Genomic DNA, 17525 nt, shown 5'->3' with positions numbered 1-17525 from the left:
AGACCCAGCTTCAAGTATACTGAAGGAGGGCTAGAGAGATGGATCAGTGGTTAAGAACCCTGAGTTTAATTCCCAGCAATCACATGGTAGTTCATAACCATCTGTAATGGGAGCCAACCAAAGGAAATCATGGCTTGGGGATCGTGGCTCAGTGGTTAAACAAAATTTTGGCTGTACAATCACAAAGACTGGAGTTTGGATCCTTAACTTAACATGCCAAGAAGCCATGGCAGCCCACCAGTTATTATACTGACTGGAACACAGAGGCAGTAAGTAATCCTTGGGGCAAGCTGGCTTTCTAGCCTAGTTGAAGTAATAGTTCCAGTTTCTTTAAGAGACCCTACTTCAAAGAAAGGTAAAGACTGAGGAAGACTCCCAGATTTAATTTTGGGTGTCTACATGTATATGCACACACAAGTACTTGCACTAATGAATGTGTATGAACATTCGAACAGAGATAAAATACACATTAAAAAAAAAAGTAGAGGCTAGGGAGATGGCTCAGCAGTTAATAGCACTGGCTGCCTTTCAGAGGACCTGAGTTCAGTTCTTAGCACTTACATAGTAGTTCACAACTGTCTGCAACTCTAGTTTTAGGGAATCTGATACCCTTACAAATGCAAATACAAATGTACATTTTTTTTAACATTTTAATTAATTTTTTAAAAAAGTAAAAGAGGGGCTGGAGAGATGGCTCAGTGGTTAAGAGCACTGACTGCTCTTCCAGAGGTCCTGAGTTCAATTCCCAGCAACCACATGGTAGCTCACAACCATCTGTAATGGAGTCTGATGCCCTCTTCTGGTGTCTGAAGATAGCAACAGTGTACTCACATACATAAAATAAATAAATAAATCTTTAAAAAAAAAAATGCCAGAGGGGACTGGAAAGAAGGTTTTGTGTTTAAGAGCACTTAATACTCTTGCAAAGAACTTGGGTTTGGCTCCTAGCACCTGCGTCTGGTGGCTTATAAATAACTCCAGTTTCTGGGAATCCAATACTTGCTCTGATCTCTGAGGGCACTTGAAGGCAAATAGTGCACATAAAGTTATGCAGGCATACATATACAGACATAAAAAATAAAATTTTAATTTAACAAAATTTAATTAAATTTAATAAAAAAAACTTCCAAAATTGTTTGTGGGGGGGCAGGGGGAGGGAGGGAGGGAGAGGGAGGGAGGGAGGGGAGAAAGGGAAGATAACTTTATTTTCTGGAATCAGCTTTATCTTATCTTGGTTCTGGGAATTGAGTTCAGGTTGTTGTGTCTCTCACACCAAAAACTTACCCACTTAGCCATTTTATCAGCCCCAAATACACCATGAGTCTCTCTTTTGAAGTATGGTTTTACTATGTATCCCTGGCAGTCATAGAATTCACTGTGTAGACCAACCAGGATAACCTAGAACTCAGAGATCCTTTGCTTCTGCCTCCCACCTTGACCAGCTAAACTACACAATCTTGAGTAGCTTTTTTCACTGTCTTGTTACTCTGTTGTTGAGACTTTGAAAGCTTGTTTCTTTCCGAGCTTGCTTATCACATTTTTTTCTTTCTTTATAGCATTGTGCTTCTCAGTATTCTGAGCTCTTAGAGACTACTGAGACTCCAAAGTGAGTATAAGCCCAGGTACAAAACTGTTTGGTTGGGAAGTGTTCGTTGTGGAAATACATCTTATTGGGTGAGAAAGGTATAGCAGATGTTACTTCTTTATGATTAAAGGGTAGAAAAGGTTCAGAGAATACAAGTGGGAACAAATGTCCTCTTACTTAAATTTGGATTTACTGTTTGATTTTTCACAGACGGAAACGGGGTGAAAAAGGAGAAGTGGTAGAAACTGTTGAAGATGTTATTGTTCGAAAACTGACTGCTGAGAGAGTTGAGGAACTGAAGAAAGTCATAAAGGAGACACAGGAGAGATACAGGTAGTTATCAGGTCATTTGGGAGGGGCATTGGAAAAACAGGGTTGACTTCTGGTACACACAAGATTAAGTTGGTCTTTGTGAGTGACAGGGTCTCAGTATAGTCCTGGCTGGCCTGAACTCTGTAGACTAAGCTGGAGTTCCATCATCCTCTGTGGTAGCAGATGCTTTTAATCCTAATACTTAGGAGACAGAGGCAGGCAGATCTCTGAGTTCAAAGCCAACCTGGTCCTCAAAGTGAGTTCCAGGACAGTCATGGCTATACAGAGAGACCCTGTCTCAAAAGACCAGAGAGAGAGAGAAAAATTTAGTTGAAATGCTGGGTGCATGGTGTGTCTACAGCAGCTACTCAGGAGTTTTAGATGAATGAAAAGGTTCCTTGAGACCACAAGTCAGAAGCTCTGAATGTGGTTTATGTAGGTGGCAATTAGACAGCTCAGTGGCAGAGATAAAAAAGGGACCCTGCTTCAGTCCAGGTGGAAAGAGAGGACCTGTGACCTTATATGTTGTGGAATGTGTCCTGTACTTGTACACACACACACACACACACACACAAATAAGAGTATGGTAGCTCATCTCTATAGATCGCAGCATATGGGAGACCAAATCAGGAACATTATAAGTCTGAGCCCAGCTTGAGCTATGGAGGAAGACTTTGTCTCAGAAACTTACAAACTCAGAAACTGTGGAGAGAACTGCTGTCTGCCTCTTTGTTTCTATAGGCGTCTGAAAAGAGATGCAGAACTGATTCAAGCTGGACACATGGACAGCAGACTGGATGAGCTCTGCAATGACATTGCAATGTAGGTTCCAACGGTGCTCTGCCAGTTTGTCAGCACACCTTTTTATGAGTGCAGTGTGAACTGTAGAGAAGAGCTAGAGCTGGCTGACATACCTCAATTCCTTTCCTTTATTAGGAAAAAGAAATTGGAGGAGGAAGAGGCTGAAGTAAAAAGGAAGGCCACAGATGCTGCATACCAGGGTAAGCTGAGATTAGTGCTTCTGTTAGCACTTGACCATGTAGTTCCGCGTGCTGATGACAGTTGGCTGTGTATTTAGATGTGACCATTCCACTATGGAAACTTAGTTGTTGTTTTCTAATGTATAATATACTAGTTTATGTTTACTTGCAAAATTTATCATGTCCCTCCCCTTCCTCCTCTGTTTTCCCCCAAAACATTCTTTTGTTTTTGCTAGGGATTGAACTGAGGGTCTTGTACATGCCCTTCAGGTGACATTAAATAAACAAGCTTTTATCAAAAGGAATTCTACTGTACTAGAGGTCTTTCACAAGGACCAGAAGCCTACATTTATTAGAGTTCTTTTATCTTTGTATATCCCATTCACTAGTTTTTGTTAAGGCCAATGATTTCTCAGTCATAGACTATGGATTAAGCCCAATGTCTTAGGCTCCAGACTGATGGGCTAAACTGTAAGGCAGCTAAAACTTTCCCTCTTCTCTTTACATTTGAGTGATTTTGAATCTCTGGAGCAAACTGGCAGTGAACAGGAAAAAATGTACAGATTTATTGTGAGCATGTGCATAGACGTCTCATAAAATAAGGTGTCCAGTAGAGAACCCTTGCCTCGCATGCATGAGACTTTGTCTCTAGCATAACAAACAACTACAGAGAAAAGAACCGTTCTTGTTATCTCTTTTCTAAAGAATAAACCATCTTTTATGTTCAAGAAGAAATACTTCAAAAAATGAGGTCTCTCATACTCTCTAGGTCTCCAGTTTAGTTGTAGGACTCACACACATGATAATGGTACACTGAGCATGACTTAGGGTTTTATTTATTTTTATTCTCTTTATATGTTGATTTTTTTTTTCCCCAAGATGGGCTTTCTTTGTATTTAGCCCTGGAAGTCCTGGAACTCACTTTATAGATCAGGCTAGCCTCCAATTCAAAGAGCCGCAAGTTTTTTTTCTTCAAAAAAAAGTTTTTTTTTTATTTGTTTGTTTGGAAGTGAAGACAAGTGAGTGTTATGGGTATGTGGAGACCAGAGGACAGGTTATAAAAGTCCGTACTCTTCTATCAAGTGGGTCCCAGAGATGATCCTAGATCATCAGTCCTCACAGCAAGAACCTTTACCACTGAACCTAGAACTCAGGCCAATAAAAGTCAAACGTGGAGTGAGCTGAGTGTGGTGATGTACAGCATTATTCCTAGCATTTGGAAGGCTAAGGCAGGAAGATCTCTGTGAGCCAATCCAGTTTACATGGTGGGTTTCAGGCCAGCTAGGTGAGTTGCCACTACTGCTTGCTGCGCATGCCCCTCACCGCCCAAAGAAGAAAGCCAGATATAGTGGTGTATGCCTGTAACCCTAGAATTTAGGATTCGAGTCCAGGAAGGAGGTAGGGGAGAAACTTAAGTGTCATCAACTGTAAGACATGGTGTGAACCAGTGAGGTCTTCTTTTTAAAAGGTGAATCTTAAATTGCTGAAGAAGATATTGAGAAGTATGTAAACCATTTATTTACTACAAGGACCTTTGAAATTATTAAGTAGTTAATTTGTTTAGTGTTAGAATTGCCCTTGGTCTGAAAAACTAAACTAAAAAATAATAAAATTTCTAATTGCTGCTTCAAGGTATGACAGTGGTTGGTTTCGTTTATTTAATCCTGAAGATTTCATCTGTTGCCTATGTTCTAGCTCGGCAAGCAGTAAAAACACCTCCTCGAAGGTTACCTACGGTGATGGTGCGGTCTCCTATAGATTCTGCCTCCCCAGGAGGTGATTATCCACTTGGAGACTTGACTCCAAACACTATGGAAGAGGCTACCTCTGGGGTAAGTGTATTTGCATTTATTGAAATTGATTTGCAAAGGGACACTAAGCCAGCAGAGCTGAATAATAAGAAATAAGAAACCACACTTTTTGCCTACAAGCAACTTCTCTTGGTCTAAACACTAAAGACTTAGTTTCTTACACACTCTTCTAACGTATGGATGGACTAAAAAGTGTTAAGGATTCTGACTTGTTGAGATAAGTGAAAGACTATATGAATTACTTGTCAGTGTATTTAGTCTTGTAAAATTTCTGCTGAAGAAAGAGACCATTTCTTTATAAATATAATAGTACTAGTGTTTAAAGAGTTTGAGAATAGCAGGTTGGACAGAATGATTGGGTTGTGGGTTAGAGTGAGTAGAAAAGAAAATACTATGGGAAGGACGTGTAAACAGTTTCTGGTTATTTCCATTCAGAACTAATAAAATAATAGACACACTAACCCATCCAGATGAGTAGGGAACCTTCCATAGTTTGAAAAGTCAGATAAAGGTTCTCTGTTGTCTCTTAGGTAACCCCTGGGACTTTGCCGAGTACCCCAGTCACCTCGTTTCCTGGGATTCCTGACACCCTTCCTCCAGGCTCTGCACCCTTAGAAGCCCCCATGACCCCAGTAACAGATGATTCACCCCAGAAAAAGATGCTTGGACAGAAAGCAACTCCACCCCCCTCCCCTCTGCTGTCAGAGCTCTTGAAGAAGGGCAGCCTCCTGCCTACTAGCCCCAGACTGGTATGGAGACTTCTGTGGGTGTTTGAGAGCTGTGGTGATTTAGTACTTGGAAGGGAATGCCTGGGCCCTGAAATAAATAAGACTTGGGGGAAAAAAAAACAGCAACCAAAAAAAAAAAAAAAAAAAAAAAAAACCCAGAAAAAGAAAGGAAAAAGAAAAAACAGGGAAAAAATGTTCTAGTTAAAGGTTAATTTTTTAAAAAAATGCATTAAGTTGATTCTTGGATCCTCAGGTATCTGAATGATAGTTATTGTGGTTTTTCTTCTCCTAGAGAACTCTTGACACTTACGTTCTGAACATTATAATGTAGAATTTCTTTTCTATCTTGAATTACTCTCTGTGGATATTAGGTTTTAGTTTCAAGAAGTTTGGTTGACTACTGGAGTGTGCTTTTGTTTTGTTTGTTGGGGGAAGTGGTAGTGAAGGAGCTTGAGAATAGCCTCCCCTCCTCTCCCTGGTAGGTGACTGAGAGTGAAATGCCTGTGTCCTCCGGCCATCTCAGCAGCACGGGGGTTCTCCTGGAGGTAGGCGGGGTTCTTCCCATGATGCATGGTGGGGAGATACAGCCAACCACCAGTGCTGTGGCCGCCTCCCCAGCTGCCTCAGGTAAGTTACTGTTTGTGCTTTTCATGTTTTAAGGCTCAGTTACAGTTTTTAGACTTTGCTTTGGAGATAGTTTTCTGTTAAATGATGTCGTATTTGACATTATTGATCCATTGCATATGTAAAGTATTGATAGCTCTAATTTACCACAGTATATATAGGTGATGATCAAAGAAACAGTAAAATTACTAGTGAAGGTATTTGTCTATGTCTTGTAAAATGTGAAAAGATGCCAAAGGTTCATGAGATAATGAACTAGAGAAAGATTTAGAACTGGAGATGTGGACTTGAATCTCGTGTCAGCCTAACAATTTGATCTTGTGATTTTTGAATAGATTATTATTGAGACTCTCTTATTTTAATAATGTTGGCAACATATTAGTGCTTGCAAATTTATGGAAAGATGCTAGAGTATAAAGTAAGGGCAAGAGGTTTAGAACTCAAAACCTAGTTTGAATCTCAGATCTGCAACATTTATTGGTTTTGTTACATTGGAGAGGCATCTTAACTCTTGAGACTTAGTTTTCTTTTTTTTTTTTTAAACTAATGGAGGCATGTGTGCTTCACAGGGATGTATTAAAAATTAAATAATAGAAAATGTGAAGCAAAAATAGTAATACCATTAGAGGTCAATATTTGATTAATATTTTGAGCTTGGGTGGTATACAGTGTACTGAATCTTAGCAGAAGTAGCAGGGCTTTTTCTTTTTTTGTGGGGGGGGTTTGTTTGGTTTTGTTTTGGGACACGGTGTTGGTGTGTACTCAAGCTGTCCAGGATGTTGCTCTGTAGTCACTGACCTCTCCTCCTTCCTTAGCCCCTTGCCTGGCATTTCAGTCGTTTTATTGTATTGCCAGTGACTGCTTCTGTTTCTTCAGAGAAAATGACCACCTGTTTTTAATATATACAGTGTATAGTCTGGGTCTTGGGTTCATTTCTATCTTCTTGGAAGATCTTAGGTGAGGTTAAAGAAGGGGGAGGGTAGGTGATAGCTTATTCAACACAGAATTTATGTTTGTTCTTTAAAAAACTTCTTAATTAATTCCTAGAGTAACTGTTGCTTCTTGTTCATGTACTGTCTTCCCTCATTTTGTACTTCTTTATCTGTCAGGTGCTCCCACTCTTTCCCGGCTTTTAGAAGCTGGTCCCACACAGTTCACCACTCCTCTTCCTTCCTTCACTACTGTTGCCAGTGAGCCTCCAGTTAAGCTTGTGCCACCCCCTGTAGAGTCTGTGTCCCAGGCTACCATTGTCATGATGCCTGCGCTGCCAGCACCATCCTCTGCTCCGGCTGTCTCCACTCCTGAAAGTGTAGCTCCAGGTGCGTCCCTGACCCACGCCCTGAGCAACCACAGGACCAAACTTTTGTTAGAGAAAGGTGGCCCAGACCATGATCTCCCATCTAGGTACTTCTGTTTTCCACAGACTTAGACCATATTTATCCTTAGGAAAACAAGGATGGGAGTGGGTGTGTGTTTGTGAGTTGGGTGGGGCAAGTTAACTGCAGAAACATGCAGGCTTGAGACTATATTCTCACTTTACTTTGTAAATGAAATGAGGGAGAAGAAAACATGGGTAGAAGTAAGTTTTTGACCTTAAGTGTCTACAGTTCTGGTGTGATCTCTGGGTGGTCACTTAATACTGGATAAGCTTCTGAGTTGCTTTTTCTTTTTGTTCATCAGTGAGCCAGCCTGAGCCCTGTGTTCCGCTGGAAGCAGTGGGGGATCCACATACTGTGACTGTTTCCATGGATAGCAATGAAATCTCCATGATCATTAATTCTATCAAAGAAGAGTGTTTCCGCTCAGGGGTAGCAGAGGCTCCTGGTGGATCAAAGGCTCCCAGCATAGATGGGAAGGAAGATTTAGATCTGGCTGAGAAGATGGATATTGCTGTGTCTTACACAGGTGAAGAGTTGGACTTTGAAACAGTTGGAGACATCATTGCCATCATTGAGGACAAGGTAACTAGCAAAATCCTAAAAAGTCTCTGGGTATTACAGTTTTCTTTCTGTCTCTGATTTAGAATTATTTAATTATTCTTCTGCCCTTTTTTATCTTTGTAGTCTGGTATACTACTTATCTTTCCTTCTATTTCTCTCACTTTTGTGCATAGCACAAGTGTCTACAGTTGTTGTTCCCACTAATAGGTCAAGACAGAGAGTAGCTGTAGATTCAGCATCTAATTCTGTACTGTTAAACTGAAGGACAGTGGCTTATTCTGTGTTCTCAATAATCTGTATATTGTGGGACAGGTGGATGATCACCCTGAAGTGTTGGATGTGGCGGCTGTAGAAGCAGCATTATCATTCTGTGAAGAAAATGATGATCCCCAGTCCTTGCCTGGCCCTTGGGAGCATCCTATCCAGCAGGAGCGGGAGAAGCCAGTACCTCTTCCAGCACCAGAGATGACAGTCAAACAAGAGAGGCTAGACTTCGAGGACTCAGAAAACAAAGGGATCCATGAACTGGTAGACATCAGGGATTCAGGTGTTGAGATTAAGGTGGAACCTACAGAGCCAGAGCCAGGCATGTCTGGGGCTGAGATAGTAGCTGGAGTTGGTCCAGTTTCAAGTATGGAGCCACCAGAACTCAGGAGTCAAGACTTAGATGAAGAACCTAGAAGTTCTGCAGCTGGAGAGATTGTTGAGGCAGATGGTTCCAGTGGGAAAGGCGATGAAAGGCCACTTTCAGCTGTGAAGACAGAGGTATTGAACACAATTTGGCTGGGAAGAAAGGAGGAGGGCTGGGACTTAGGCAAGAAGTAAGAGCTTAAATACTTGAATTCCTGAGTTCTGACATGTTGCACATACCCAAAGCCACAGGCTGTGATTAGTGCTCTGCTTGCCCTATCCTTCTACAGGGAGCATTAAAATATAAGATGAGTAGGCATTGGGATTTCTTCTATGGTCTGTCTCATTGACACAGGAGAATAGAATTGTGGGAACTATAACAGTTTTTTAGTAACTAGGGCACTTACTCTTTTTTGGTCTTCAGGCATCCCCTGAAAGCATGTTGTCTCCATCACATGGCTCAAATCCTATTGAAGATCCTTTAGAAGCAGAGACACAACACAAGTTTGAAATGTCAGGTAAATAAAGGACAGGAAGTTTGAACTGTGTCTAACTTGAATTCTTTTCCTTTGACTTCTCAGGGATTGTGGGTTGTGGGCAAGTAGAAGAGGTAGGACAGGACAGCCTGAAAAGAAAGGAGAGCTGCAGGGAAGAATCGTGGTCCGTAGGAAGGGGAAGGCTAAGGTGCAAAATCATCAGGTAGTCTCTCTCTCCTCTGCAGACTCATTGAAAGAAGAATCAGGGACTATTTTTGGAAGCCAGATAAAGGTATTTCAGACTTTTCTTTATTCTTCTTGCCATATTAGATTTTCCCACAGTACTATCTTTTTAAATGAATTTTAGTAAATTCATAAATTCATATCTTTATCTTCTGGTAAAACTGGTAAGAAGTTAGATGAGGAAAAGCTGTAGTGGACATTCTGACCTAATGGGAGTGCTATAGCAATATGTGCTTCCCCTGTGATAGTCTTGAGAATCGTAAAGATCATGGAGTCCTTCCTGTTTGTGATGCACAAAGAAGTTTTGATCAATCCAGAATAAAACAGTGACTAGAGGTGCCAGAAAGAACATAGAGGAGTCAGGTTACAATTTAGACTATCAAAAGAGAAGTATCTGGTATTATCTTAGAATTACAAAAGTAGTAGCAACAGAAATTTAAATAAAACTATTTTTGGTAACTTTGTATCCAGGGTCAGAGTTCCTTTCAAGAGCAAGGGGAAAGAAGGAACGCCTCTTAGCTTAGTCTTAAGTAAGTAGCTTTTTTTTTTTTTTTAAATCTTCCTTTCAAAAAGATCCTGGGCTTTGTCCAGGTTCTAAATTATATTAGCACACTTAGTTACATAGAGGAATTATGTTAGTCCCTTAGTGAGTTAAGTAGAGGGCAGAATAAGATCCTGGGCTTAATTCTTTGTCCAGGTTCTAAGTTATGTTGGTTTAGTTAACTTAGTTGAGTAGAGGGTAGTGTAAGTGATAGAGGGCTCAGCCAAAAGTCAGTGTGAGGCCATTTCTAGAGCTGATCCAACCCAAAACATGTCAGTTCATAATGCCTTACATGTTGACTAATGCACACTATATCTAAGGATGCTCCAGGTGAGGAGGAGGAAGAAGATGGAGTCAGTGAAGCAGCTAGCCTAGAGGAGCCTAAGGAAGAGGACCAAGGAGAAGGCTATTTGTCTGAGATAGATAATGAGCCCCCCGTGAGCGAAAGTGATGATGGCTTTAGTATACATAATGCCACACTGCAGTCACACACTCTGGCCGACTCCATCCCAAGCAGCCCTGCCTCCTCGCAGTTGTGAGTATCTTGTGATTTCTTCTTCTTCTTCTTCTTCTTCTTCTTTTTTTTTTTTTCCATTTTTAGGCAGGCTTTTGTACTCTAGGCTGCTAGAGAATTTCCTCTGAGTGCTGAGATTACAGAAATACCCCTACACCCCACCCTAGCCTGTGTAAGTGTGTGTGAGTGTGTGTGTGTGTGTGTGTGTGTGTGTAAGTGCACTGAACCCAGGACTTCTTGCAAGCATTCTTAGTATTGTAGAGCCACATTTTTAGTCTTAATTGTACTTGTCTTCCCTTTCTTGGCTTGGAACAAATAGTTTAAGAGAAACAGGACTTTTTCTCTTGTGCTTAGTAACAAACACTCTGGTATCTACTTCAGTTCCGTGTGCAGTGAAGATCAAGAAGCAATTCAGGCTCAGAAAATATGGAAGAAAGCTATCATGCTTGTATGGAGGGCTGCAGCAAATCATAGGTGAGCAGACATTACCAGCTCTTCGTTGTTGGCTTAAAAAATTATTTGAGCAAGCTGTGAGACAGCTTATGCTAATGTTGATCAGTACCTTCTGCTGCATGAAGTAAATTCTCTCCTTTTGCATCTGGAGAATAAATCAATAAACCTATTTTTGGACAGGTATGCCAATGTGTTCCTGCAGCCTGTTACAGATGACATAGCTCCTGGCTACCATAGTATTGTACAGAGGTAAGCCATTGTCTGTCACACCAGACTTAGATTTTTTTGGTGTAGACTTAAGTGAATTTTTGCCTTCGGTAGTACATTTAAAGCAAGGGTAGATTTTGTTTGTTTTGTTTGTTGTTGGTGGTGGTGGTGTTTTGCTTTGAGACAGGGTTTCACTATATATAGCCCTGGTTGGCCTGAAAAACTCTAGAAAAAGCTAGCCTCAAACTCACAGAAATTGAGTAATTTCTGCTTTTGCCTCTCAATTGCTGAGATTGCTAAAGGCTCTGATTAAAGTGTTAAAACATAGCATTGCAGTGACTGTATTACTATTAATAGTGTAAAAGAATTAACACCTGTCATTACTTTTTGTGATACCTATTACAGATTGGCTTTTCGGGGAGTTGAGTACATGTTTTGGGATAATGGGTTGATGTTTAAATCTTGGTAGCTGATAATGTAGGTATATATGAACAGGACTGTATAGTAATACTATATTTGGAAATCCAGGTGAATCCTCCTCTCTCCATGGCCAATTACCCTTTTTATTTATTTATTTAGGCCTATGGATTTGTCAACTATAAAGAAAAACATTGAAAATGGACTAATTCGCAGCACAGCTGAGTTTCAGCGTGACATCATGCTGATGTTTCAGAATGCTGTTATGTACAATAGCTCAGACCATGATGTCTATCACATGGCAGTAGAGATGCAGAGAGATGTCTTGGAACAGATCCAGGTACAGTGATGCTCATTTTTGTTTCAGTAGAGATAAAGTGCAGGAAAGAATTGATGACTTTTACTTGTAATAAGCTTCAGGAACATTGGTAAATATTTTTTTCCTTACTGAAGTTGTATAGATTTGATTGGTTTGGTGGAAGAATTATGCTACAAATTCAGTTAAGAGCACTGACTATTCTCCCAGAGGTTCTGAGTTCAATTCCCAGTACCACATGGTGACTGACAACCATCTGTAATGAGATCCAGTGCCCTTTTCTGGTGTGTCTGAAGATATATACATAAAATAAACCAATCTTTTTTAAAAATTTATTATCTTGGGCAAATGAACTCAGTTTTTGAAGGTTTTTGTTGTTGCTGCTGCTCTTGTTGGTAAGGATCTAATAAACCTAGTGCTTCACATGGCTGCACAGATATAGTACCTCTGGGCTATATAAACCCACCACACCTAGTTTATTCGTGGTTGGAATCAAGCCCAGTACTTCATGTGTGCTAGACTAGCACTGTTCCATCTAAACTATATCCCTAGTTCCCTTTGAGTTCAGTGTATAAAGGGTTAATGTTATTAGTTACATAAAATATTCTGGCACATGTATTCAACCAAGAGTTTATAATTCCTATTAGTCACAAGTAGTCTACTTCACTCTTAACAGTTATATCACTGCACACCCTTTGCGATGTTGATCTTGAAGCAATATTGTATCTTTGTTAAGTTTGCCAGGCTCTTTGGCTTATTTTAAAGTTACTTTTTCCCTTCTAAATTCTTTAGGAATAGCAAGAATTTAGCCTTTTAGTAAGCCAAAAAGAATTGAAGAGTACTGTATAAGTACTATTATATGTTAATTCTTTCCTACTGGATTGGATCTTTATGACTTCCCATTTTTCTTCTCCCTACAGCAATTCTTGGCCACGCAGTTGATTATGCAAACATCTGAGTCTGGAATCAGTGCTAAAAGTCTCCGGGGAAGAGACTCTACCCGAAAGCAAGATGCTTCCGAGAAGGTGAGCAGACCAAAATAAAGTTCAAAACATCCACAGATCCTTAAATTACTCTTAATACTGCTAACCCTCTGTAAGCCAGTGGTATGCACATAGATGTTAGAATGGTGGTGGCTTGCTTCTGTCTAACCGTTGAAGAAGTCTGCTATGACTGAGAGGCCCAATTGCATGGGAGATGGATAGTTTAATGAGTGAATGATTAATCCTCTGGGAGAGTGCTGTCAGGGTGGGGATGGATTAGCTTACAGCAGTTGGCTGCTAGATATGGCTAGATGGCTGTGGGATCTCTGTCCTCTTGTTCTTGAGTTTTAAAGTTTTGTCTTTGTTTTGTGTGCATGGTGCTTTTGTCTTTGTCCTGAGGTTTGGGGTGCTTGTGGCTGAGAGTTTCTGTGGAACCTGATCAGTATTTGTTTGTCCTCTAACAGGACAGTGTCCCCATGGGCTCTCCTGCCTTCCTTCTCTCTCTCTTTGTAAGTATTGAATGGCTGCAAGTGGTGATGTTGCCAGAAAGATTCTCAGCTGCTGCTGGGCCTGGGTGGCAGTGGGAAATCCAACATGCAGATTGGCAGTGTCTTAAAAGACTTTTTATTCATTGAATAGGACACTCTCTGTCTTCTGCATTCTGGTCTCTTTGCTTGTGTGAGTGTGAAGGGGCGTTGGGAGGAGCAACTTTTAAGATCACTGGATCAAAATATGAAATGTTTTTGGGGTAAAGACTTAGGATGCACCTCCTTATTTCTTGCTTCCACCTTTTACCAATTGTTAACTTAAAAATGGAAGACAGCTCAGAGCAGCAAGGGCAGGTGAGATGATGCAGTGGCTACAGGTACTTCCATGGTAGTCTGCTGACCTGAGTCTGGTTCCCAGAACCCCACTGAAAGTAAAACATTATTCCACAGAGTTGTCCTCTGAACTCCACATGTGCACTGTGGCATGTGTGCTCCTACACATATGTTACATGCAATAATAGTAATTAAAAAATTTTTTTAAGATCTCAATCATAGTGATCACCAGATACAATAATAGCTTGTGGATTATAGATAAACATAGTAGGTCTAGCCCAAAGGCTTTTATTCTTTTATTCCATGACCTTGTTCATGGTGGAACAATGAAGTGAGGGAAAGAACTTGGACAAAAACTATGTGGTTCTAAGGTCATGGATAGCCTTTGAGGGCCTTGTTTTCTCATCTGTGTGATAGAAGTAACTATGAGTTGAGAGGCAGAACTACTGCATACATAGTACATACCTAGTATACACAGTAAGACCTTGTCTCAAGAAAGCAGGAGTGAATACTAGAGAGGTGACTCAGAAGTTAAGAATGCTTGCTGCTTGGAGAAGATCTGGGATGGGTTTCCGCCAACCATCTGGTGGCTTACAGCTGCCTGTAATTCCAGTTTCAAGGAATTCAAAGCTCTCTTCTGGCCCTCATAGGCACTGTACACTTGTGGTGCACATATACATATGTAGGCAAAATATTGATACATATAAAATGAAAACAAGTATTTAAAAAAAAAGAATTTAAAAAGAAGAAGATTGAGATACCTGTCCAACCTACCTCACAGGGATGTTGTGAGGGTAAAATAAGTTATGAAACTAACTTGGAAAAAAATAATCTTAAAATCTTACACAAATGCAAGGTGATATTTCTATCTTACTCTTGGCTGTTGGCAACTTATGTTCTAAACATTTTTTAATCCTTGCATATTAGAAATGCAAAACTGGTCTGGTCCAGCAAAAGTGTTGAATAGTTCATCTTGTCTGTAGACCTGTACCACAAACAGAACACTGTGATCTCTATTCTTTCTTATTGGCCTGCAACAGTGACTCTGGATCCTCATTGGAGTGGCTGGCTATTGCAAGGCCGGTTAATAGGATCTTTTATCTATCGAAGACAGCAAAGTTTTGCACAAGAGGAAGGAACTGGGCTGCAGGGAGAGAGCAGCAGATGGAATGAAGCCTGATTGTCCTGATGTCATGGAAAACAGCTGTCAGGAGGTGCTAGGGAACTAGTGCCAGGGTCAGTCTGCAGGAAAGGCCTTTCTTATAGGGACCAGCAACTGGACAGGTATGTTAGCCAAGAACCTCACTAACCTTTGCCTTTCCCACCTTTCATCCTCTCTACCTATTTCTTTTCACACAACTGAGCCTGGGTGGGATGACTGATAGTCATTCTGTGGGACCCCAGGTGAACTTTGAGGACCATGAAGAAAACAGTCTTATAGTTCCACTCACAAAACACCAGGTGTTCTTTCAGCTACTCTATGGGAAAACAGAAAATCCTTTCCACCTCATCTCTTTGGTATTCTCTGCAGATTCTTTGCCCCAAGAAATCAAATTCCCAGCATTCCTATTGTACCTTGTCTCTTACCATGAAAGCAACTCATGTTTCCTTCCTTTTTTTGATGCTGTCTAGGATGGGGGAACCAGGGGACGCCGCTGTGCCATTGAAGCAGATATGAAGATGAAGAAGTGAATACCCTCTTTGAGCTGAACCTGAAATAGAAATAAGCAAGATATTATAGCTCGAGCTTGTGGGCTCAGTTGCACACTTGATCTTAGTCAAAAGGCTGAGAAGCAGTGAGTCCAGAGTGGAGGTGCAGAAGAGGAGGTGCCTGGGCCAAATGACATCTCTTCAGAGAGTTGGAGTAGCACAGTTGCCTGTTTTAGGGCAGAAATCATGGGCTATGTTAATGCCCTAATGTGTAGCAGATTGTAGCTAATTTGTACTGTCTTGTGAAGTGTACAGATTTTTAAAAAAATAATAATAAACCTGTGAAGTGTGTATATATAACAATCAGAAGGAAAACTATGGTCTTTGGTGTGTCCTTTGTGTTTGAGATGTGTTTTCTTTACCATGTTAACTGAGGGTTATCATGGGATAAGATTGTTAGAGCTGAGTAGTCCTATAAGCTGCCTGCTATGACTGAGAGGAGGTAAGTAACCAAGACCAAAGTTGTGATTTGTGTTTTTTAAGGAGGTAATTGTGTAAAGAGTTTGCTGTTTTACTGGGTTTTTCTTGAATGTTTGGGGAATAATTAAGGTTTTGAGGTCTGGCTGTATTTCTTAGGGGTTAGAGAATGGACAGAAGAAGCAGGTCTGTCTGTCTATCATGTTCTATGACAGTACTGTCTTTGCTCATGCTATCTGTGTTTTTAGAGCTGGAACTCTTGTACATCATGTTTTGGTTATTTTGAGGTGGAGTCTTTTTTTTTTTTTTTTTTTTTGACAAAGCCTAGAGCTCAAAATCTTTCAATTTGAACTTTTCCCAATAGCTTGGATTACAGGTGTGTGTGCCACACTAAATCAAGAGTGCTTTAAAACAAAAATAAACAGAAAAGGGTCAATTTCTGGGGGTTATTAAGTTTGGGGCTGGGAATGTGTTTTGGTAGTATAATGGTACAGCTCTTGGCTAATTTCCTTGTTAATTGCCTGCCAGTGCTGGGAGAAAAATCACTTGAAAACAACATGGAAACACATACCAATAATCCTAGCACTTGAGAAACTGAGGCAAGAGGATAGCTGACAGTTTGAAGCTAGCCTAGGCTATAGAGGGAGACATTGTCTCAAAACAATATATTACTGGGGCCTGCATGGTATCTCGGTGAGTCCAGACTCCTGCTAACAAGACTGAACACCTGAGTCTAATCAGTGAAATTGGAATGGTGAGAGGAAAGAACTGACTCCTGCAAAGTGTGCTCTGACCTCCACACATACTGACATGTGCATTCTAATATATACATGTGTGTGTGCACACACAAATGTAATTAATTTTTTAATGTGTTAAAGATGTGACCAGTTCTAACTTGTTACTAAATAAAAATTTGATTCAGCAGTGAAATGAACTAGTATGAGCTTTTTTAAAAATAAAGTGAATAGGTCATTCTTTAGTTCTTCTCTCTTGAGGAAAAGGGTTTAAGAAGACCCTTAAACCCAGGTGTGGTATTGTGCACCTTTAATTCCAGGATTCCAGGGGCAGAGGCAGGTTATCTCTTGTGCATTCCAGGCCAGCCTGGTCTACATAGTTCCAGGCTAGCCAGGGCTACCTAGTGAGACCCTGTCACTAACATACAAAAAGATATGGTAGAAGTCACAGGTCTTGCTCCCTAAAGAGGAACTGCTGATAAAATTTGAGGGCTTGGGAAGTGGCTTAGAATGTATGGAGGAAGGCTTGAAATTTATTCCTAGCCCTTCATTTACCATTGTGACACAAGTCTGCAAACCTGGCACTCAGCGGTAGATGATCGGTTCAAAGGAATAACTGGCTACATAGCAAGATTTAGACCACAAGATACACAAGCCCGCGTTCGAAAATGTAAGATTTGTTAAGCTAAGGGAGTTCATCTTTGAGGTAGTAAAAAATTCAGTCAGTCCTGGAATTAGGATTTGAAATAAGACTCAAAGCAGTCAATAAACTGACATGTATTACAAATACCAAGGCACTGGAATTTGGAAAACTCTAGGCATGAAACTCACACTTTATTCCCAGACAAGTGAATCTCAAGTCAAGTCAGTGTGGCCCATGTAGTTCCAGAATAGTCAGGGCTGCATGGTTGAAAACATAATCTCAAAGTTTTTAGGGGGCTGGAGAGGTGGCTCATGGGTTAAGAGCACTGACTGCTCTTCCAGAGATCCTGAGTTCAATTCCCAGCAACCACATGGTGGCTCACAACCATCTGTAATGGGATCTGATGCCCTCTTCTGGTGTGCCTGAAAACAGCTAGCTAC

At 40.7% G+C, this 17525-nt stretch overlaps 1 protein-coding gene and 1 long non-coding RNA gene across 2 annotated transcripts; both read left to right on the top strand.

Annotated features, from left to right (window-relative positions):
• Nucleotides 1–1557: 1557 nt before the first annotated feature.
• Nucleotides 1558–2698, top strand: LOC308423541. Its single transcript, XR_013975109.1, has 3 exons — nt 1558–1606; nt 1796–1918; nt 2639–2698. It is a non-coding gene; the product is annotated as an uncharacterized lncRNA (long non-coding RNA).
• Nucleotides 2699–2805: 107 nt separating this feature from the next.
• On the top strand, nt 2806–15772 carry LOC308423531 (bromodomain-containing protein 8). The gene is made up of 16 exons (XM_080920256.1): nt 2806–2898; nt 4573–4709; nt 5219–5437; nt 5899–6043; nt 7150–7359; nt 7721–8001; nt 8293–8745; nt 9035–9128; nt 9332–9378; nt 10191–10405; nt 10766–10858; nt 11018–11086; nt 11624–11801; nt 12698–12802; nt 13225–13269; nt 15214–15772. The coding sequence occupies exons 2-16, from the start codon at nt 4617–4619 to the stop codon at nt 15271–15273; spliced, it is 2307 nt and encodes a 768-aa protein (XP_080776382.1). The 5' UTR covers nt 2806–2898; nt 4573–4616; the 3' UTR covers nt 15274–15772.
• The last annotated feature ends 1753 nt before the right edge of the window (nt 15773–17525 follow it).

Source organism: Micromys minutus (assembly GCF_963924665.1).
Source record: "Micromys minutus genome assembly, chromosome: 8".
Lineage (NCBI taxonomy): Eukaryota > Metazoa > Chordata > Mammalia > Rodentia > Muridae > Micromys > Micromys minutus.
The sequence above is the reverse complement of the archived record's forward strand: the minus strand, read 5'-3'. Positions and strand labels throughout refer to the sequence as shown.

Bases quoted from the DNA above. Each gene is read 5' to 3' on its own strand.
- LOC308423531 (XM_080920256.1), top strand. From the start codon at position 4,617: ATGGTGCGGTCTCCTATAGATTCTGCCTCCCCAGGAGGTGATTATCCA. The intron at 5,438-5,898 runs GTATGGAGACTT...TCTCCCTGGTAG, and splicing joins TGCCTACTAGCCCCAGACTG to GTGACTGAGAGTGAAATGCC. The intron at 12,803-13,224 runs GTGAGCAGACCA...GTCCTCTAACAG, and splicing joins AGCAAGATGCTTCCGAGAAG to GACAGTGTCCCCATGGGCTC.